This window comes from Phymastichus coffea, unplaced genomic scaffold, assembly GCF_024137745.1.
Source record: "Phymastichus coffea isolate CEN01 unplaced genomic scaffold, Cenicafe_Pcof_1.1 PCOF00084, whole genome shotgun sequence".
NCBI lineage: Eukaryota > Metazoa > Arthropoda > Insecta > Hymenoptera > Eulophidae > Phymastichus > Phymastichus coffea.
In genome coordinates this window covers 286,540-309,815 of record NW_026706895.1, presented here as the reverse complement: position 1 = coordinate 309,815, position 23,276 = coordinate 286,540, and the positions used below count along the sequence as shown (strand labels likewise).

The window sequence follows — 23,276 nt, the reverse complement described above, 5'->3', positions numbered from 1 at the left end:
AATTCAAGCGTTTTCGAGCGCGACGATGCGAGCAACGCGTCGCGAGCAAGCGAGCGTTTGCGCCTCGCATCCAATTGAAAGTCCAGATACAGTCGAGGGGAGAATTCTATGAATTCTGCGTTGTGTTTGCGCACTTTTTATGCGGATACAAGTGCCAACACTAAATTAATAAGCTTTCTACCAATAAACTTGACCAACTCTGTGGTGGATTCGAGATCTTTGCCTGGCGATCGAACTCAATATTGTCATGGAACTGCCGGCGATTTTGAATATCATGGTGTAATCGTGTGTGAAATTTCACATAATCAAGTACCAACTTTTCCATTCCTCTGTGTTAATATGTGCAAAGACAAGTTGCGTAAATCATGATATTTTCAGTGTTATACTCATATTATTAATTCATCTGAAAAGTAAATTAAGGAATAAAAATTTGTGATGTAATGTTCGAAATCTGGATGCTATTCATCTAATTAAAATCATTAAATGGCGTTCATCTAGTACTAAAAGTATTCATACCTAACGAGTTTCCTACTGTTATCAAGTAATTTGGATGCTTAAAATAAAAATGTGTAACAATTCTTTTACCGCAGAAAGCTTCTCAAAATAATCCGAAACCTTTTGAAAGAATTCCTTTTGATATATATGACTGCTTTTTATCGCAAGATGTGCTCAAAATTATAGTCCTCTTATTTTAAGCGGATCACTTCTTTCAGTGGAACTTTCATAGTTGAACTAAATATTCTATTGACTTTTCTTTGACAGTTTCAAGGAATGCAAAAAACGTGAATGTTATTATGACAGATAAAAAGATATCAACGTGCAATCTAAAATCGAATACTACGTTCAATTTATGCGATCTTTCTTATGCGATCCTTGCCAAGAGGTAAAAACCATTTGTAAAAAGCGACATTTTTGCAATGCGAAGTGCAAAATGAAATATCAAATGAAATTAATCATGTGTGGCTGATAAATCATAAAGAGAAGCGCAAGAAAGTTATGAACTCACGCAGATCATCAATCGACAAAAAAGGAAAAAATATACCCTGCAATGTATCCTTTACTCTTTGCAAGAACGAATTAAAGCCTATATTAAAATACAGTTAGTATAATCGATGAAAGTTGTAAAACGAACGTAAATAATATATGATCGTGTAGAGATGATACTTATACTTCTCGAGACTAATTCCATTTCATTCACCAATCACCCGAACATACCGAAACATTCAATTCTAAAAATCTGTACGCACTGTGTAGCCTATATACGGAAATCCGTTGTTTGCATCGCACATCGCTCACACGACCGGTAGGTGTGCGCGCATACGGAGGGGTGTAGCTACATAGAACACGCGCCTGCGCCAACTTTCTCTCGGGACTCTCGCTTCAACCCTAGTCCGCTGCAGCACAGCGTGCGCGCCGGCAGTTCGCGCTCGGCCGTCCGGAACTGCCGTGCTGCTGATCTCGTCGCTGACGTTCGCACGTGACGGCAACCTCTGCCGACGGCCCGCCTTTCCTCGGCGCTTCTCTTTGCCTTATTTCTGATGGATGAGACTTGGCTGCCGATGCGAAGGATTTATTGCGAGCTCCTAGAAATGAACGGATTTATGCTGGCAAGTACGTGCTGCTGTTGCACTTGTTCCGCCTGAAGAATTGCCTTGGTGACATGGATTTTTAAACGGAGCGGATTGCCTTGCAAGCGAACGATTTAAATGTATTGCCCACGGCGAGCAGATATCTAGTGCTTCGACAGCTTGATACTTGCCTCGCTGAAATTATGTCAAATCGCTGATTAGCGCAGCCTTGAATAATCAAATTAAAAGTGACAAATCAAAAACAGCCGTGAAAACATTCCGAAACTGAGGTCGACGAGATCAAGCCTAACCAAGGAAGGTCGAAGGAAAAGGAAAAAGCAAACAGAAGAAAAGCGAGCGTGAAACAAGTTATAGTGCAAATCAGCTGGCGAGAGCTTGGAAAAACTTTCGTTTCGCGGCCGGTCTGTGTATTCTTGGCAAGAAAGCTTGAGACGAAGCTTTGTTATCTCGAGGTACTCTCTCTCTCTCTCTCTCTCTTTCAACTTATACGGTCGGAGAGGTGGGCTGGCGATGCGACAATGCAGTTGTCGGCGTGCAAGCTGTTACCTCCACTGCTACTTCTACTACTTTTCGCCGGCTACGGCGACGCCTACCTCAACCTCTTCGTCAGTCAGTCGCAAGTCAAGAAATTGCTTGGTGAGTTTGCGTACACACATATATACCTGTAGTTTGCGTTCTCTGGCCGAGTTCGAACGTGCTTTTTTTTTATTCGAGAAAGATTTGCCGGGGCGAGCTTGCGAAAAGTTGGACGTTTTTGTTTTGACAGGGAAAAGAACGATTGATTTGTTTGTTGACCCAGAGCTGCTAGCTTTTTACTTTTGCTCTTTTCCGCATTGTTTGATGATCGGAGATTTATTGGAGTTCGGGTTTTGGCACCAGTGATTACATTCGAGTGAAGTAATATTGAACCTGAATTACTGTTGTTTTTATGATATAACTTCTTGGGAATTGTATTCTGTGATTGATGGGAATACCGTAAAAGTTCGTTAATACTTATGGTTATTTTTGAATTCTGGATATCGCATCCAATTCAAATCTATGAAGAGCAGGTATACTTATCCTCGTTAATTGTTTTGTGATGCAAATCACATTTAACTGAATCAACAGGATGACTTATAATTAGTAATTTGAAACGCCTTATAAAAATAGATTAAATTTTCTCGCGATGAAAATTTTTTCTTAAAAATTATTTAAATATATTTTGATTGAACGTATGATTTTAATTCAATAGTTGACCTTCCATTTATCTATATTTTTTATCTATCATTGATTTCATTGTTGCATTAAAAATAAAATCAAACATATTCGAATATCCCAATGTTCCGAAGTTAATTAAAATTTCTGCAGCTATTTCAATTCCACTATACATTCAGAAGCTTATTATTGTTCTTCCCCGTAATCACGTACAAAGTTCGCGAGTAAAAAAAAGATCCTACCTAGCAAAATAAAATAGCAAAAATGTTTTCAGAACGTCAAATACTGCACACAATCCGTTTGCTCGACAAGAATTTATTAATCCGTACGCGAATAAAAGGATTAAGTCTTGTTACATTCGCAGCTCGGGGGTAGCTCAGATTAAGCTCGACAATCGCGGCAGTACCTTGTCAATCTGTTGAATCTCTCTCACTCGAAAATTTATAGCCAACGTCAACTGCTGCTGCGTGATCGCTTCCTTGTGCGCATAAATTTTTGCTCCAGCGTTTATCTAATTGCAAGCTGCATGCTCGCGCGTGCGTATGTCAGCTGATTTATTTGTGGAAAAGGAGGATTTATGGAGCGAGCACGAGATAGTAGATATTTGCAAAAGGAGCGCACGCTCGAGGACTTACTTTTGCTTGCAAGTACAGTTGCGGCGCGTAGAATTTTCTCTCTCTCTCTCTCTCTCTCGCTCTCTATATGCAAGTGTTTTTTCTTTTATTTTTATGAAGTTGAAATGAATGCGAAGCTGAACTACCTGCCAAGAGAGAAAAGGGAGAGAAAGAGAAGAGAGAGAGAAAGGGAGAGAAAGAGGTAAACCAGTTGATTAGATTGCTTGTTCTTTTCATCTGCGAGGTAGGATTGTACGAGGGAACTTCTATTCGAAGAGCCCACTTATGTGCCGCAAAACTCGCCATATATTTCTTAGCGTTGTAGGGAAAACATACGTATTTCAATAGAAAGCATTGTAAGGAACAGCTTTTTGAAAAAGATGTTAATTATCTTGAACGAAATCTGTTAACAAAAGTAAATAGACATCTATGTAAAAATTTTTTAATTTTCTTCGAGTGGAGTATTCTTCATTAAAAGATAAAGTCATGAAAGTCACGGATCTGCAGACTTATATGAAAAAAAAACGATTTTTGGTTCATGCCTGTTACACACAAAGGTTAAAGGCATTTTTACAGGCAGCTGGCCACCTTTAGTGCATCGTTACATCCCTCCAAGCTATTTTCTTGCAGAAAAAGTTACTATGAAGCAACATTTTTTTCTACGGTAATTAGGGAGCGTAAAAAGCAGGAAGAGTAATCAAAGAAAAAGGAAAATGGTTAATGTGGATCATCACACGTTGATATGATCTACTGAAAGTAACTATTAACTTTCGGACATTTAATCGGTCATCGTTTTACATTTGAAGTCATTCGAATAAATATCAACCAATAAATGTCATTGAATAAATTTTCTTGTTCTAACTTTAGCCCAGCTAAATTTTTTCTTCTCGAAAATTGACAATGATTTCGATATTGAATAGAATTACATTCGATTCAGCGATCCGGAAAACCTCCATTTCGAGAATGAGGGAGAGCTTATCTTTGTCACCCGTATAAACCTGCAGTCGAAAATTGGGCGCGGTAAAATACTTTGGGCAATTTACCGAATTCTCTTTTTTTTCGCTGCTTCGCTCACAAAAGATCGTCCTATAATTCCCAGCAATCGATTGTTCTACCCCAACAGCATCTTTTTTCGTGCAGGCCAGTATAAATATCGGCAGCAAGCTCGTACGGGAATTAAAAGCAAAGACAAAATCCGACTCCTCTCGAAGAATTAAACATCGTTGAGTAAAAAGAAAGAAAGTTAATAGGACACAAGAGTATACGTGTTCGCGTTCTCTTTTTCGAAAGTCACTTAACTTAGATTGCAAGCACGAAATGACTTTACTTTGAGAGAAAAAGTGAAAAAACGGAAGAAAAAAAAAACGGGTAAAAAAGGATGATCTCCTCTGGGAGAGCAAAGGCTGTTAAATGGACGCAAGACACTAATTTTTCGGTTAAGACGAGTAGAGCGCATCCTACGGAATTAAAACTAATGAGGATGGTCGCATTTACGCGCAAAGTTGTTGCGCTGCGTGTTCGCTTTCCTCGAACGGCTTTAAGGGTTAAAAATGAGCGTTTAGGTGCATTTCCAGCGCGTAAGATTGAGTGTGTGGACTCATTTTAAGAATGTTGCCCGCACATATATAAATCTATTACGTAACTTTCTTGTTTCAGTGTAATTGTGTGTTAAATGTTATTGTTGCGATTTTGCCGACTAAATTACTGTTGTGTCTATTTTATTTTTTATAAACAGTATTATTTCAGTTCGATTTTGATGTTTGATGTATATTATTTAACAATTATCCATAAGCTAAAAATAGCAATGTATTTTTTAAATACAAATCAATTGTGAATTTTAACTTGTGTATTAGTATTATTATCGAAAGCGAGGGCTGCAGTATCTAATACTAATTTAGTGTGATCGAATAACAAAGTTAACCTGATCTAACAGATTTCTTTAATGATCTATTTTATAAGCCAAGAGATATCTTTGAATTTACAATATATACAATAAAATTCTTTAATTATAATTATACAATTTTTGTTTTATTCATTTAAAAACCTCGAGCAAATTTATGGTATATTTGGAATTTTTGACATCTAAAATACTTTCGCAGCAAGTGCGCGAACCAATTCTATGAAAATGACAAATCAGTTTTCCCGTCAATCGAGCAGTACATTGTAATGCATATTCCCGAATACACGCGTGTTGTAACTTCGACCGTTTACACCGACGAGAGCCACCCGTTCTGGCAAATTAAAAGTCAATCCCACACGCGGTTGCACCTAGTGCGTTACGTCGTCCCTCGATTTTGCGGGAAATCCTCTTAGGAAGACCGACCGAGCGCAAGTAGTACGTATATGCCCCCCTCCCCGGGATGTATTTCTCAGATTTTCAGGTTATTAAGCACCTCCGCCAAAGTGGTAATTTAATGTTGTAAGCGCGTACGAAGCTGAAATATTACGTTGAATATAAGCGCTTACCACTGCTGATCGTTCTCAAAATATATCATAAAATTACGTTTATCGGCGTAGGAAAGGGGAGTGTGTGGGGGAGGGGAGGAGGGCAACTAAAAGCACCGATGCATCGCAGCTCCGTAAAAGCTTGTTTTTTGAAAATTAAATCAGCAAGCTTTTAGCGCGCCGCACTCTCGCGGCATTTACCTCTTCCAAAAACCTTATTGCCACATATGCATGGATCGCTCGATTAGAACTCGCTTACGATTCGTTTGATTACTCAAATATGGCTGATAAGTGCCGATGAGTGGCAGTAGTGTTCTCCGTAATTTTTCTTTCTCATCGCCGAGGAAAACAACATCCGCACGCTATGATCCAATAACAAGGCGAACGCTCTCTCTCTCTCTCTCTCTCTCTCTCTCTCTCTCTCTCTCTCTCTCTCTATCTCTCTGTCTCCCTTTTTCTGTTTATTCGCCTCTGAAACAACCTCTGCTGTTATATGCGCTCGAGCGCGCATATTTTTCGTACGCGGAAATCGCAAAGATTTTTTATTTTGTCCGTATCTCATTGTTTGCCGACATGAGCATCCATGCGAATCGTACGCTTATACATTTTTTTTGCTTTGTTTTGCTTTTTGTTAAACGCTGATCATTCGTATGGAATTATTGAGATTTCCATTTTTTCGCGAGAAACGCTGGTGTTTTTGTTGAATGCGAACCACACGGTCACACTGCACGTGAGACACGATGCAACGCTCGCTTCAAGGATCTCAATCTCCCTGAATATAACGGTAAAAATAAATAAAATACCGCTTAACAAATCTAGATATAGAGAAACAAAAAGGTAGTCGTATATTTTTCGAAATACTAAATATTATTCTTTTATAATGCTAAAAATAATAGGAACAGACAATTAGATGTGATTAAATCAAAGTATTGTTATAAAAATACTGTAGACATTATAAATAATACTCATAACAATTGTAAATCAATGAAACTCACTCATTCGCGTTATCTGAAACCGAGAACACAGTAGAGCGATATGGGCTTCAAGAAGATGGTATGACGTGTTTACATATATTGGTAATAATCGACAAAACTGTTCAACTTATGAAAGTGTATACTATCTGATCACTGAATCGCTGAGGTAACTCTGAGTACGGTTTTTGATTTTCGTAATTTTCATCCCCTCTGAACATCACATATAAATAATCCTTGTAATGTCGCCAAACACTCAATAGCCAAAATTAACGAGCGAGTGAGACATTTAACAAAGTAGATCTGCGCGATGGAAGCACTAAATAATTATCTATTAGCGTAAGTTAATTTTAATCTTTTTGGCACATAACTAGTTCTTTTTCTTAATTTTATCTCCTAACAATAACGTTATTAAAAAATTTTCACATTATATATCATTGTAATCGTTGAGAAAAAGAGAAAACACGTAAACACAAACATGAAAATAGACTTTTTTCAAATTTCTTTAATAAAAGAAATTCTTCTTTTATTAAAAAAAATTTTGAAATATTACATATAAAATCGATTAAGAAACAAGAAGATACAAAATTTCTTTTCAAATTGTATCATACTACATATTACATTTATACTAATATATAGAAATAGCTTGTTTACTAATTAAGTTTATACGGACATCTGTTATGCAATAAAGAAAATATCTTTATTTTATCCATTGAAAGTAATAATTCTGATGAATAATTTATAATCAATTGAATAAAATAATTGTTTAACCGATTTAAATCATTATAACCAAATTATATTTTGCCATTCTATGACTATCGCTTATATCAGATGAACATCTTGTGCTTATTAGTAAGATATTCAACTTTATTATGTCCATATAGTAACTAACCATCCTAAAAAAATGCATCAGAGCAATATTAAGAAATAACTTTTGAATATATTTATAAAACTTGAATCTTCGTTCAAATACCAATCCCTCTATTATAATGCCAAAAACGTTTCCCGCAAAAACGAGAAATCCAATCTAACTTCAAAAGTAGTAACAACCCACTGAAAGAAGAATTGTGCGCGCAAATTAAATCCTCAGCGTAAGGCTGTCACCTGCAGAGAAAGCCGCACGCGAAAAATTAAAGAGCTGCCCACGACAAAGCCACCGCAACTCGTCTACTATATACAAGTTTCTCCCTTACGTACATATACATATATATGCTTTGTGGTGTCGATGTGTCTTTTGCTAGTGCGGAAAGAGCGACGATTGATATTGCAGAGCAGCTCGGCCTCCGCAATGTGTACACGTCCGATGGGTCGATGAGTAGTAATTTCAACTTGTACGCTCAGTACTATAGATATATAGAGAGCCGAATTCCAAGCGGCAAGTGTACGTACGAAACCTTGATTTTCAAGTGACCAGTAACCACCCTGCTTCGGGGCTTGTTGAGTCAGATGGATATATCGCGTCGATTTTTGAATTTACATTGAAGGAAAGTATTCATTTACTGCTAAAGTATCGTCATTTTTAACTATACATCAGACAACTGGAAAATCGGCAATGCATCGGAATAATACGATAGAATAGCGGGGATTAAATTATTAATAATCTTGAATGTAAAGGATATCAATATTGAATATCAGCTTCATTGCCACAAAAGGAAATATACTTATATAAAAACTACAGATAATATGTCGGTTATTTTATAACTCACTTGATTTATTATAGAAAACGTCTTCAAGTTATCGGTAATGCAATTTCAAGAATTTCCAATCAATATTAATCATTATAACGAACCATAAATAGACATCCGTCATTAACACGCTCGTATAGACTCATGTATATCATATGAAATTAGTTTGCTTCATTTTCGACTCAATAATCTTCAAAGAAATTAAATTCCTTTATGAAAACAAACACAGGCCATCCCTCTTTGTCTTGAAAATAGGCATCAAGAATTCGTATGTTTGAACACGAGCAATTAAGCAAATGAGCACTCGCAGTATACTCAGAGAAATCTGAGCAAGACGCCGCTACGTCGAAATTGATATTAAGGTTTCTGCAAGAGGAAGTGCACTGAAGCCGCTGTGTACGCTCGGTTGCATTCCAACATTCTCACATCACCCGAAATTCGAGAGAACGGATGGATGAAGATTTCATATGTCGAGCGCAATTTCTACTGATAATGCAATATGACGGATCCGCTGATTTATCCACGAATTATACTTGTTTGTCAAAGAGCGTTACTGCGATAAAGTAAAGGTTATCGCAAGGTGCGGCAATATCTCAGGTAAAAGTGTCGTATCAGCACCGATCAAGATTAATAATATACTGTTTTGGTGTTTGTATTTATAAACACAAATTATAAGTGAAGCGATCAACGACATGGACCTATGACCAAATATTCGATAGCAAAGTCGCTGTTATCTAGAAAAATATGGTAAAAGGTCTTAAACACGATCTTATACACGATGAACTTCTAAATGATTTTTCGAGCACGTACTTTCTGCACGCTCGACCAAAAACGTGCGTTCAAAAACGAGCTTTCCACATGTCGCATCGAAAAATACGGTACGACACATGTTCGGGAAAGAGTTTCTCGTCCACCCTCGCTTCGCTCAAGCGTAAACACCACACGAGACAAGAATCTACTTTTCCGCACTTATATCGTAATGTACTATTTCACGTTCAAGCCAGTCAACAAAGCCTCAGGTCAATATTTTGTTGCCTCTAATATTTTGTTTTCACGGTGGTGCTTTTCAGTATGGCCATGATGATCACGAACATGAACGTGGAACTTAGTTTATAGAATAAGACTTTATTTTCGTTACGATAGAATATTTTTTGAATACACAGAAGATGAAGTGTCTTTGGAAATAATAAATGGGATTGGTATATCAATCTGTGACTCTAACAGATCCACGATAATATTGGTTGGATAATGCATAGTGTATGATAGTGCATGGGCGAATATGAATTCTCTTGTTAGAATAAGCAAAAGAAAAAACAGAGTTCATTACACCATATGAAATGGGTCAATTTGAAAGAACTATTTTCAGCCTTATGAATGTTTCATTTTACTTTGCTAAGTTAAAGAAGTTAATTTTCGATATATATAGCTTTCTGGAATGGTGAGAGAGTTTACACGTACCATGACTGGTATAAAATTTAAGATCGAATCAGAACCACCATGTAAAAATAAATTAACCTATTCGGTAAGAATTTCAGTTTTTTTTATGATTAGGACGAATTATTAGAAAAATTAACAAAGTTTTAAAGTTATCAGAAAAAACTGGATTAACTTTTAATGCAGTATAAAATGTAAGTTCGGTATGAAAGAAACTGAATATATTCTCTTTTAGGTCATAACCAATTTTTAATTTGTATAATCCAAACGATGAGCGAACTGACTTATATACGGATGTTTAGTTTAGCTACACTTATATTCCAAGAAATTCAAAAAAATGAATTTAATTTAATTTATGTATGCGATAAGTCCTAGAACAATTGAGTAATATAAAACGGGGACCGGGACGCGGCGTGAAGTTAGGCCCAACCCGGGGCAAGCTGTCTGGAACGGCGGTAGTCATAAAGCTCAGTATCAGGTATTCTTAGAGATTCGAAGGGTTTGGGGAGTAACCCGAGTGAGGATTCGCCGAGAGAAGCTGTGTCTATGAGTTCCACGAACGGGCTTCTCAAAGAAGTTAAAGAAAAGTCTATGAAAGGTATGCTTGGGAGGAAGGATCTCCACTATAGTTTTGTCGCTCATTCATGCCAACCGATAGCATGCTCCCATGGTATAGTCAAAAAAAACGTGGTCGTGAAACATGGAAGCAGCGGAGCCTTTTCCGTGGACAATATTTTCTCACCGCTTCATGCTTTGAGGCGACAGGAGGAGCCTCAGGGAGTCCTTCGTAAAGTAGGAACTCCATCTTCCTCTTGTTCAGCTCGATTACATCGATGATTCTTTTCAATTAGATGAATGCTAATTAAATCTATATTTAAAAATTTGACAGGAATAATTTTTTTTCAAAATTAAAAAGTATGAAATTATAATTTATTTTATTATCCTAAGTACAAAATAATCTTTATATTATAAATTTATTTATCTAGAATTAAAGAGATCTTTTGACAATAAATTTTGAAAAATGTTAAACTTCAAAGTCACCATAAACAAGTCAAGCTGAAAACGCCTTTTGTTCGTTTCATCCGAAAGCTCTCTCGACTAAATCCTTTTACGCCCTTCGGTCCTATAGTCGAGAAATTTGCCGCAGATCCATTTATCGATAGCCCACCCAGCGAGATAATAAATACTGGTAGAGCCAACGATGTACCTTGGATTACTGGTTTTGTAAGTGAAGGGAGCTTTATCCAGTAACAGGTATACAGACAATAACCAAATAAACCAATGAAAGGAACATTTATTCATCGCAAAACCGATTGTTTGCAGAACTTGCCAACAATCTTGCTTTGAGAGAAAGAAATAACTGTCAGTGCCATTATTACATGACTATAACTATACTATATCAAAGCTAGAACACGTGTCTTGCTTAAAAAATTTACAAATATTATGTTGATGACAAAATGATCAGCAGAAAAAACGTAATGATATTGACGCATCTGATAGGTCATTGCATATTTACTGTTGATGCTGAAAATGCTGTACGCATTCAAACTAAAGCAAATAAAGGCTCAGCTACTACAATTACAGAGTAGTTGATACCGCAAGGGACAGGTCATCGCACAAGAATGATTATTATGAATGTCGTTATTAACAGTAATTAACAGTATTTCGCATTAAGTTGTACTTCACAATGCTACAATCTGATAATTGTGAGTGAATTTTTATTAATTGTGCTCATTTTACAGCGATTTAAATAATTCAATTGTTTATAACTTTTAGAGGCACTTTAAAGTTCATCGCTTTTGCAACTCATGATAAGCGGGTCAAAATACATAAAATAGTACATTACGTTAATAGGGCGTACAGTACACACGTGCGATGTTGCCGACCTAGCTAAGCGTGGTTGGCATTTTACACAGTGCTTGTTTATCTACTTGTACTCCTGTATTATGGATACTCGTTTTCTGCATACCTCCATAAAGGGCTGATGTTGCGTCCTCAGCAAGCGACACCAAACCGCATCGACTATCTAAAGCTAAAGTAACTTGTGTGTACGAAATGCGCTGTTTTACAAGACCGTCTGATGTCTACTATTAGATTGCAGCATTGTGAAGTACAATTCAACCCTTTTTCGAAAAATCGAAAAGTCATTGTCAGTTAGCACTAACAATATTGCAAATTTTAATGTTTGAAGATCTGTTGTCGACTATCTGTACCCATCACTTAGTGTCACACACAGATTATATCGAGATTTGGTCACTTATCACAGCTATTTTTATGTAATTACGAATCACGATGATGATCTTCTGGAAAATATGTACAAGGGAGATTTTCCGAAAAATTTTGAATAATTTTTCTCTTTTGCGCTTTAAAACTGTTTATTCAGTTCTTCGTAGAAATGTTATCTTTCTCTTGTGAAATATCACGTTATTATTGGGAAATCATCAAAATAAAAAAATTAGTAATTAAAAAGTTGAATTTGATAAACTATAACTGGTTAATATTCTGAAATAACTGAATTCAGATTATATAATGGAAAGAAGTTTCATGTATTACTAATGGTATTCTTATAACATTTAGCTTTTGTCATTTTTCTAGACAAATTGTAAATACAAATTAAAAAAAAATAATTTCTATGAAGAACAGATGAAACTATTTTGCAAAAGCGAAGCTGAAAAATATATTCAAAATTTTCTAGAAAATCACCCTTGGACTCATGTACCGGGAAATCACCCTAGCGATTCGTGATCAGCAGGTCAAATTGCATAAGAAAGTCGCGATGCTATCTCGCAAATTTGGATGATCTCTCTATATCTCTTTCTCCTTTTTTTCATTTTTTCCGGGCTTAGTTTTTTCTCCCCTCTTACAATGTACATGCGCGCCAGCAGTACGATGTGCGGCTCTTAACGTACTTTATATTTGTATGTGTTAGTAACGAGCGATCTGGTGCCGTGTTACATACTGCTTATCGAATTGCGAGATAACGTTTATCATAATATATAAGAAGAGGGCATTAGTGATTTTCAAATTGCTATAGTTGTTAGTAGTTTGATGAAGTGAAGACGGTTTAAAATGCATATCGCGAATATAATTTTCTCGTTATTTTTGTTGCTTATAAAGTTAAGTCTTTCTAAAAATTTTCCTAGTGTAAAAAGCCATTTGGGTGAAATTAAGGGTCACTATAAAATATCTAACAGAGGTAATAATTATGAAGCTTACGAAGGTATACCATATGCTAAACCACCAATTGGAAATAGAAGATTCATGGTATGCTCATAAATACGATACGATTGTAATTATTTCAAACAACAATTGATTATATGACGAACCATCACAAAATATACATTACTCCTAATTAGCGTATTAATATTCGCTAATGACCTTAATTACCCTTATCTTAATAAACGATCTAATATCTTGTTTAATGTTTTTGTAATTTATATTTTGTCGTGTTTCGTCAATACTTTGAACACTGATAACAACATTTTATCAGATTGCATTATTTGATTGTGCAGCATTGTCGCATATCAAAAAAGTTTAATACGTGGATTTTTCTAACTTTCTCTACTTTTCACGAATGTTAAAAGGATAATTATATGAATCTAGTATAACCACTTAATATTAAGTTATACATTATTAATAATCACTTAATATTAAGATATATATTATTAATTTTACCTTATGAAGCCGCCTGAACCGATGCAGCCGTGGAAAGGAGAAATCGTAGCAAATACCTTTCATGATATGTGTATAGGTTACAACAGAGATTTTAAAGAAAACGAATATGTACGCGGTGTCGAAGATTGTTTGTACATGAATATTTATACGCCAATTAAAAAAAACAATACTTCTTTACCGGTCATCTTATGGATTTACGCTGGAGGTTTTCAATTTGCCACAATTGGAGGAACCGAACAACATTATTTGATAGACCATGACGTTATTTTTATATCCTTTAACTATCGTCATGGAACTCTTGGATTTTTAAGCACAGAAGATGAAGTCGTAGCAGGCAATATGGGTCTTAAAGACCAAGCTATGGCTCTTAAGTGGGTTTCAGATAACATTGAGTGCTTTGGAGGTGATCCAAAAAAAATAACACTTGCAGGTTTAAGTGCTGGAGCTGCAAGTGTCCATTATCATTATTTATCTCCGATGAGCAAAGGATTATTTCGAAGTGGAATTTCTTTCAGTGGCACTGCCTTTAATTCTTGGACACAGGCTAAAAATTCAAGAGAAAAAGCTATAAAATTAGGAAAACTCATGAATTGCCCGATTGGTGATATAATCAATATGGTCGACTGCTTAAGAACACGATCCGCATATGATATAGTCTCGGCACAAATTAATTTCATGGTAAGAAAGCTATTTTCGAATTGCATTCAAGTTGTGATTATCAACTTTCTAACACTGAATTTTCTCATATAAGCCATGGCATTTGAATGAGTTTTCACCATTTGGACCAGTGATAGAAGAATACACACCAGATCCTTTTATTAATCGTTCTCCAATTGACGTTATCAATACTGGTGACGTTTATGACGCACCGTGGATAACTGGAGTAGTCAAAGAAGAAGGGCTTTATGCTGTAGCAGGTGCGGACATTTTTAACATTTTCTTGGACCGCAAACATAATATTGAAAAAATTTATTATTACAGAATTTGTAACGAATGAAACTGCTTTTCAAGAGTTGAATGATAATTGGAATGAAATAGCACCACAGCTGCTTCAATTTTACTATACAATTCCAAAAAAAGATCACGCATCAGTATCACAGAAAATTCGAAAGCATTACTTTGGAGATCAATTGATCACTCGAGGCAATTTTATAAATCTTACGCATCTGAATGGTGATAGAGTCTTCGTTGTCGATGCTGAAAAAGCTGCTAGAGCGCAAGCAAAAGTTAATCGAAGTCCAGTTTGGTTCTATTATTACTCATACAGAGCTAGGAGTAGTTTGTCCGATTCAATGTCTAATACAACTGAAAACTTTGGTCAGTTGACGTCTGCAACGTTGTCGTTAATAAAATAACGTAGGACACATGAATTTGCAGGGGTTAGTCACGCTGATGATGTACTTTTAATTCTTGGGAATCACATGATAAATCCAACGAACAATGATAGAGACTTTGCTATGCATGGAGATCTACTTAAATTTTGGCTTTCTGTTGCTCGCGAAGGGTTTGACTATTTTCAATTGTAATGGCTTTCAAATACAATATTGATTTAATGTATAATATTCGTTTTCAGCGCTCCCAATTTTGGTCCGCAATGGTCATCCATTAATCCAAACGATGCGGATCTTAAATATTTACATATGAGGGCATCAGGAGATTTCAAAGAAGAAAGTAATAATAATTTAGGAGAAAAAATTTTTTGGGAAACCATTGATTTTAATGAAAATAAGCCATACTAGCCTACAATCAATTAAACGCATGCTACGTCAAAATTCTTTGATATTTTAATACTATTGTGTGAATCGCAGGTAAAAATTCGTATGAATTTTTTTATGTGTGTGAGTAGATTGACAATAAAATTGATATTTACATGAAAGAACGGATATCTTTTGTCGTGATTGATATCAAATCATGTGAAATGTCAAAGAATTTTTCATAAGCTTATTTATTTTTACTGTTGAGTAATGACAATGCGGTGAGTCGATTGTTAATCGAATTAACTCAATCAAAGTGTCTGTGCGTTTGTTCGTTTCCACTTCTAAGCAATATGCACATTCCAAGTCAATTATCGAAAGCACATCCACGAGTATTATTTTGATGCAATAGTTTCCATTATTACTTTTGAATATTTCTGGATCTCTTTTGCTAAGGTTATCGTTATTATTTCAGATTGCATCAATTTTCAAGATGTACTTATGTGAAAAATAAGGAAATATTTTTGTATCATTTCTTGTTTAATTGTTTTGATAATGATAAGTAACTATTTTAAGAAAGATAGGTTGAGAAAAATAAAATCAATTATTCGACGCTGTATAGATTAGGAAAAACTTTCAATTGATAAAAAATATATTAATATTACATTATTGTTTGAATTCATCTATACCGTCAAGGCTATTTATTGATTAACATGTACAATCATAGGACAGTCAACAAAGTAAAGAAAAACCAATAAATTGTAAACGTAAATACTCACATCCAATAATTGGACTGCCGTCAGAGCTGGAAACTAGAGTCATTTGTTTCGTTTAAAGGAATATTCGTTTGTGTCCCATGATTTTTTCTTCTGTTCCTACTGTGTACCCGTTAGTGCGCGCGATCTACAAGACGCTAATTCGCTGTAATTGTCGCTTTCTGTGATATAGTCGCGAATACGTATTTCTTTTACTTTTTTTTACGCTCACTTGATAAAAGGCCTTTTAAAATAACGGTTCGTTAGTTGAACGAATAGACAGAGACGGACATACAGACAGACAGAGTTTGATAGTTCGACGAGAGCTGCTGACCTTAATTGAAGCTAGCTAAAAGGCAGTTGATTGCTTTGAAAATTAAGTTAAAAGTGGGTGCCAATGAACTTTGAGTTCGTTACCTTTCACGAGAGATAATCCGATACAAGGTAAAATAAAACGCGATACAAGTTCGATATATTTTTGACGCATCATTCAATTCCAGAGAAATAGATGTGTATTATTTATTTACAAAATTTATATATAATACGACTTACTGAAAAGATAAATGATAATTTATAATTTTCAAGTAGATTGAAATTTTGTCGGCTTGCAAAGTCGCAAAATGGAAGCAGCGTTAAAATCATAAATGATTAATCATCAGCTAAATAATAATTGGTTTTCGGAAATCAGATTGAAATGCCGGAGTGACTCATCGAACGGCAATAATAAATTCCTTTGCAGAAGCTGGATCAAAGGGTAACAAGAGGATTTACCCGAAAGACTATCAAGCGTTGAAAGTAATGTACAGACATTACACTCGAAGCTCGTTGGTGTTAACGCTGTTCCCGCATACACAAGTCCATAAAAGAGACTTTGTCTTTTACGGGCGAAATAAAAATCGCTGTAAATCCGAACGCCCAGGTTTTCACGCAGCCGTAAACTCGTGACAAAAAAAAAGTAAAAAAAAAAGAGAGAGGTTCCCCCTGGGCGACGAAGAGATAATTCGCAGCTAAAAACATGCAGACAACGTCGCCTTGAATATATAGCAGCTAGAGCCACGTGGGCGCGCATTTGGCAAAAGTTCGATCGATCGCTCGCGTCGCGCGTATTATGTATACCTTACGCGCGCGCCGCGGCGCTTTTGAATAACTCAACGAACTCTATCCTACTGCTGCGCGCGAGGGATGGTATATATGCAATGCTTTATGGCTAGAATGGATGATGCCGATGGCCGATATTTTATTGGAATGGATTCTGATTCCGTGGCGATTTTTTTTATTTCGACGCCCCGACTATCGTTATTGAATAAATGTGGAAAAATGCTAGAATTATGACTGCCTCGTATTTTTTTCTCTGCGCTGAAAAAGAGAAAATAGAGAGAGAGAGAGAAAGAGAGACAGTTACGTATATAAAAAACAAACAAATGTGTTTTGTTGCGTCAATCTTCTTTTTCTTTTTATGGAATAAAATGTTGCAGTTTCAGTTTAGAAATGGAAACTTCAGATTGAAAAGGCAGTAGGTAGAATATACGTATGCTCATTTTTATAATTCGAAATACATTTGTATGGAAACAAATTAGAGACAAATTATATTACATTTCTAAAATAGTGTTCTAAAATAATATTCAGATTGAATCAATTTTATTGTATAGAAGTATATTATAACGTAACTTCATGTATGAAAAATCTCTTAGTTCTGTTATTTTTTTTTTTGTGAAATTATCATTTACATGAATTATAATTTTTAAAGAAATATTTCTACGCGTTCACTTACTTATTTAATAAGTAACTACAAATATAGTCAATCTATCTCTGAAAGAATGACAGGAACAGTAAAAAAGAGTGTAAAAATGAGAGAAGTAGATTAGCGTACAATAAGAAAAATCTCACTAACCACTATGCAGACGTTAAATACTAGTTAAACGATCCAAAAAAAGCAGCAGAAAATAGCGTCGGCCAATCCGTCAGAACAAAGGCAAAGGTAGGCAACGATCGAGGCAAACCGAAAAAAGGGCCAACGAGCAGTAGTTCAGAAAAAAGTGAGTGCGTACTACGTACCCCTTGGCGCTCGAAATGGAATCGAGCGCTTTGCAAATTGCGAGAGTGCCCACGGCGTCTCGTCGTGAAGAGAGGATCAAAGCATACCCCGAAGGCTGGCCACATTAATATTCGCGCTAGCCGATCTCTCGCAAAAATTCTCCCATATTTTTTCTCTTTCACGTGCATTTTTGCGATATATTGATTTCACATTTGTCTTCATTTTCGGTGAGAGCGGGGTGGGGCATATAATCCATAAGCATGCAGCTGCTTAGAATAATCCAGAATTTATGGTGATCCCTTGACGTTTTTAGCCTGGATATATAGATTGTGGTCTCGTGAGTACAACTAATTTGTCGCTTATGTGATCGACCTTCACGTTCCTTTTTTCTTCTTCGAAGAGGGTAGATTTCAGTTATTTATCTAATTTATCTAATAAATGAGTCGTTTCAATGATAAAAGCGGTAATAGAGATATTTCATGAAATATTCGGTTTTATTGATTTTTAGTTAGCTCGCAGGCTTTCAAGCAAATGAAAACCCTTTTCTTTGTGAAAATTTTCTGATAGTTTCATAAAATATATAACTACATTATGAAGCTTCAACTAAAATTGTACTTGAAGAGTCGATCGTAGCTTTTAATTTGAGCAATAAATGAACGCAGATAGGCAACCACTAAAATATTCCATCATCCAATAAATGCGCAAGCCCTCAAAACTTTAAGTCGAGTTTATCTCTCTCTCTCTCTCTCTCTTTCTCTCTCTCTCTCTCTCTCTCCCTCTCTCTCTATCTATCTATCTCTCTTTTGCACAACATCAAAAATGATAAACCGCCACGTTAATGCGTCTGACCAAACACGCGTACATTCGACTTTGATCTAACCATTGCGCGCGAGAAACTTTCTCTTGAGCCCCTAACAACTTTAACCACACTTTACTAACTTCCTCATCAACCGAATGGAAGTCACGTTCTCGCATAATGTCAATGTACATGGCCGCCGGCAATAAAAAAGATTAAATGGCACGCGTCAAAAACGAGACGACGTAGAAATTAATAAGCTACGACTGCCGGTACTGGCGGTGCTGTCGTGAGCGAATCCTGCCTCCTGACTGCTTAATGCAAATCTGGTTCTAAGCGATTTCAAGTAGCAGCAGCTGCGTGTGCTCACATGTATATACTCCGTCTCTCCGGCAACTCGAGCGCATTGTCATTAATGGATGGGGCTTAATTTAAACTTGCGCCCTGCGCCAAGTTTCGTAAACTGCTGCTTTCGATTCAAGGCGTCGAACAAGACGTAAGATCTTATGCTCCACGACTCCACCTACTTGCAGAGAGCGAGAGAGCGTTTAGTTTTTGCTTTGAATGCATCGCGCGCGCGCGTATACGCTGAATAATCATTAGTCAAGCACAGGAAACTTGTAAGCTTGCTGCTGCAGCATCTTAATTGTTTTAAATATACTTTAATTGGCTGCAGGTGTGAGGAATGCTGCGTTAATTATTCATTGGAAAAACTTATTTACGAATGAATTTTATTTGTCTGAAACTTTGCTGCTGCTTAATGAGATCAGAATATTATAATTCTATATATTTTGCAAATGGTCAAGTAGAAGATATGCGGCAATGGTCAGACTGAGAAATTGCTAAATTTCTTTGACGAGTTTCTTTCGTTGTCTGAACAAGTAACCACGATTGCTACTTTGAAAAATTGCGGTCTTTTTGACAACCTCTTTATTATTTAATTTGAATTTTATTATAACTCGTATTCGCATTGCAAATTGTACAAAATGTTTGTAAAACCGCATATTCGTGTCAATCAAAAACTAAGCATGTACAGAAGAAGTCTTTAATCTCCGAAACGAAGCCTAATGACAACTGACACACTTTCAACTCCCATTGCGAGACTACTGGTGTAAAGTTGAACGAACAAAGAATGAAGCGTAGATTTCAAAGTTAAATATGAAAGATATTAAAAGAGACGAACGAAGAAATAACTGATTGCTAAAAAGGAATAGAAAAAGAAACAGCTTCATTCTTGCACTTGTCGTAGTAGATTGTCGTCGCTTTAAATAACTTGGACCGAAAAGCCCTGCAGTAGCAGTGGCACGGCAGCAGCAGCAGCCAACTGCTAATGAATCCCTCGCGTATGGGCAGCTCTCTCGCAAAGTATCGACGTTAGTTCCTTCGTTAAGCGGGCGGCAGAACAATTAGCGACTGCTGCTGTGGCGACGGCAAAGGAGGGTGAGAGAGAGAGAGAGAGAGAGAAAAATGTCAACGGTCTCAGCGGCGAGTAATTATGATCGTCGAACGTCTCGATGAAGAAATGAATGGAAGACTGGCTGCTGCTGCTGCTGAAAGCCCATGTTTTTTTCAATTAAAGCTTCTTTCTCTATTTTACCCTGTGTATATACACTGGTTTTCATTTTTTTTCTCTTCCTCCTCGTCGGCGAATATCCAAGCACTCGCGGATTAAGAAGCTGGCCAAGTCGTCGTTGTGTATAAGGAGAGTGCGCCAGTTTCCTCCGGTGAATTTCAAGTCTCCCGCGAGCGCACGACGTGGAAAATATTCAAAAGCAAAGTTTTTCAATTTCACCCTTCTTCTTATCCTTCTACGTCTTCATCACCCTCGCAAGATGTTTTATTCACTTCTGCCGTGCAATCAACAATAATACCTTCGCTTGTCAACTTGCCAGACGAACGCGCTTTTTCGTTCGTTTCCGCGGGAGAAAAGTAAAACATAACTGACGACGCAATTAACAATTCAATTAATCGACCTGGCTCACCCTTCCTCAACAACTAGCAAACACCGAGCGTTGATCTCGCGACCATTGAAATTCCTCGAGTAAAATTGGCTTCTGACGCGCGGCTAATTAAATAGACGAGCCACCGATCGAATATTAAGAACGACGCGACTCTCCCGTGAGAGGAGGCGCAAGCTACTTTAATTAAAGACAAACATCCTTGCAAGCAAGCAAACGACGCGACGAGACTTTGGGGAATCTTCGGGTAACTACAGCGACGACGCGCCGTGTCTACTTCCCCTCCCCTTGTCTTCCTATAGCGTGAGTGCTTGTTGATCGCGCGTAATGCTAAACGCATTTGAGCTTCCAGCGTGACACAGAATAGACAGACGATGAGTCGCTTGGTTTCGTCCGATATGACGAATTTTAATCGATTATTCGTAAACTGCCATCAGTTTTTGTACTTTTTTACTCGAAAGCGCGCGTTACTTAGTAAGAAATGTCTTTAGATTATTTTTCTAATGTGTTCGTATTTCAAGTTTTGTCTAACAGAAAGTCAATAATTTCCGCAATCAAAAGAGAGCGTGATAATATTTTTAATGTCGGACAACGTAGCTATTTACTATAATAACTAAAACGTTTAACCTATTCATGTTTATTCCAGTAATAAAAGTTGTCACTCATTTTAACACCTTCATAATATTGATACGACCAATAATATTCAGAAGTGAAGCAATTCTTTAAATTATCTTACAATAATAATAATTCATCTTACAATAATAATCATTATTTTTCAAATGCAATATCCAACCAAAATTCTGCCAGTTTTAATTATTTCCGACTCATTCGGTACGCAATAATTAAACAAAAGGAGAAGAACAAAAAAAATCGAAAAGAACAAGATGTGTAAAAAACACTTGAGGTAATTACGAAGGCAAGCAGTGGAGAGCGTTTTAATTAGAGCACACAGCATTCTCACACTCTCTCTTGATTACAGCGTGAAATTGCCTGTTTCGTGTAATTTCTTTATTTCCTTTACGAAAGGGGGTAAAAAAAAGCCGAGAGTTTCCGACAAAAATTTTTTTTAATTTCACGAGCAGCTGTACAGCTGCGCGAATGTAAACTAAACTACACGACGGTCGAAAGCCCTTTTCGCCGAGAGCGAATTAAGTAGCCGCGGATTTGCGCGCGAAAGCCCGCGCCACGCCAAATTGAGAAAGAAGTGGGAAATTCGGTTAAATGCGATTAGCAAGCTGCGAGTGTATAAATATCCATGCGCGAATACGCACGCATTGCCATTCGTTTCCAGAATTATCATCGTGTCATTAAACTTTTTTTCTCGAGAAACTTGATATTACCTCAGCGTCTGAATATCTAAATTCTATTCAATGAAAGGGTCGACCCTCAATACCGTGATTGTTTTTTTTAATTCACTGATAGTTCTAATACAATACACATGAATTCTATTGATGTATATTCCTTTGTAACTATCAATTAAACTAGCTCATTGAAAAGCACTTGCATAAATTGCAGTACGCGTGTATACCAAATGCGCTGCAAAAACAAACAAGCTAATGCATTCATTTTAGGCAGCATGTCCCTTTGAAGGCAGCATAATTCGTGGCAGAAGAACCGCGCGCTTCTCTCGCTCGTCTCTCTCTCTCTCTCTCTCTCTCTTTCCCTATAGCACGTTATATTGCAGAAACACGTTGGCACTAACGTGCACAGCAGAAAAGGCGGCAAAGATGAAACTCAACTATGTATGTGTACGCGCACCGGCAGCTTTTAGCGGAATTCGCAGAGGATGCTGCTGCTGCCGCTGCTGCTGCTGTGCTCGTTGTTTGCAAGGGAGGCGAGGCTTTTCGAGTTTCTTAGTGGATTAAATTGAGCGCGCAGAGATGGATGAGTGAAAATAGCTCGGGATTTTTACCAGCGAACAGCTAGCGCGTGTGCAGTTTAATGCCTTCGAGTTAATTACGACGAATGCGTTATTTGTTTAATGTCTGTTTTCTTCTCTCGAGTGATTTTTCTTTCCACGATGACGAAAAATGTTGTTTTACATTTAGTAAGTTTTTGCAAAATCGCCCGTTCTGCTAAATCGGACTTTATTGTTATTGTTTTTTTTTTATTTTACGCTCAATCAATTAAGCTTGCAGCCGATTTTTCTAATAGGAATTTTAGAATATTTGGAAAAGTTTCGATGTGCTCATTTAGCAATTGCCACGTAGAAACGTTGTGTAAAATTACAACATAGTGTATTTTCATAACGTAATTAGAATATTAATTACGACAGCAGGGTAGATGCAAATAACCAACAACAGCAACCTCGACATGAAAAGCAAAGCATCGTACAAAAATGAGATCCTGCTAATTAAAAGTCTGTCAGCGCTTCGCTTAAAATATTAAGTACTACGCGTAAAAAGAGTGAGAGAGTTGAAGTAGCCACGGT

The 23,276-nt window shown here is 36.7% G+C and overlaps 2 protein-coding genes across 2 annotated transcripts in view; both read left to right on the top strand.

The window, feature by feature from the left end:
* Positions 1 to 1,442: 1,442 nt before the first annotated feature.
* LOC131668880 (tyrosine-protein kinase Dnt-like) overlaps positions 1,443 to 23,276 on the top strand; it is a 113,372-nt gene continuing 91,538 nt past the window's right edge. The window contains exon 1 of the mRNA XM_058943350.1: positions 1,443 to 2,225. Coding sequence (XP_058799333.1) covers positions 2,108 to 2,225 — 118 coding nt within the window. The 5' untranslated portion in view covers positions 1,443 to 2,107. The remainder of the gene's footprint in view (positions 2,226 to 23,276) is intronic.
* Positions 12,986 to 16,055, top strand: LOC131668882 (venom carboxylesterase-6-like). Its single transcript, XM_058943352.1, has 6 exons — positions 12,986 to 13,196; positions 13,617 to 14,285; positions 14,359 to 14,524; positions 14,589 to 14,924; positions 14,985 to 15,111; positions 15,181 to 16,055. Exons 1-6 carry the CDS (start codon positions 13,002 to 13,004, stop codon positions 15,344 to 15,346), a joined length of 1,659 nt encoding a protein of 552 aa, XP_058799335.1. The 5' UTR covers positions 12,986 to 13,001; the 3' UTR covers positions 15,347 to 16,055.

Excerpts from the sequence above, each read along its gene's own strand:
- LOC131668882 (XM_058943352.1), top strand. The coding sequence starts at position 13,002 with ATGCATATCGCGAATATAATTTTCTCGTTATTTTTGTTGCTTATAAAG. Across the intron at positions 13,197-13,616 it reads TTGGAAATAGAAGATTCATG|CCGCCTGAACCGATGCAGCC; the intron begins GTATGCTCATAA and ends TACCTTATGAAG. Across the intron at positions 14,925-14,984 it reads TAATACAACTGAAAACTTTG|GGGTTAGTCACGCTGATGAT; the intron begins GTCAGTTGACGT and ends ATGAATTTGCAG.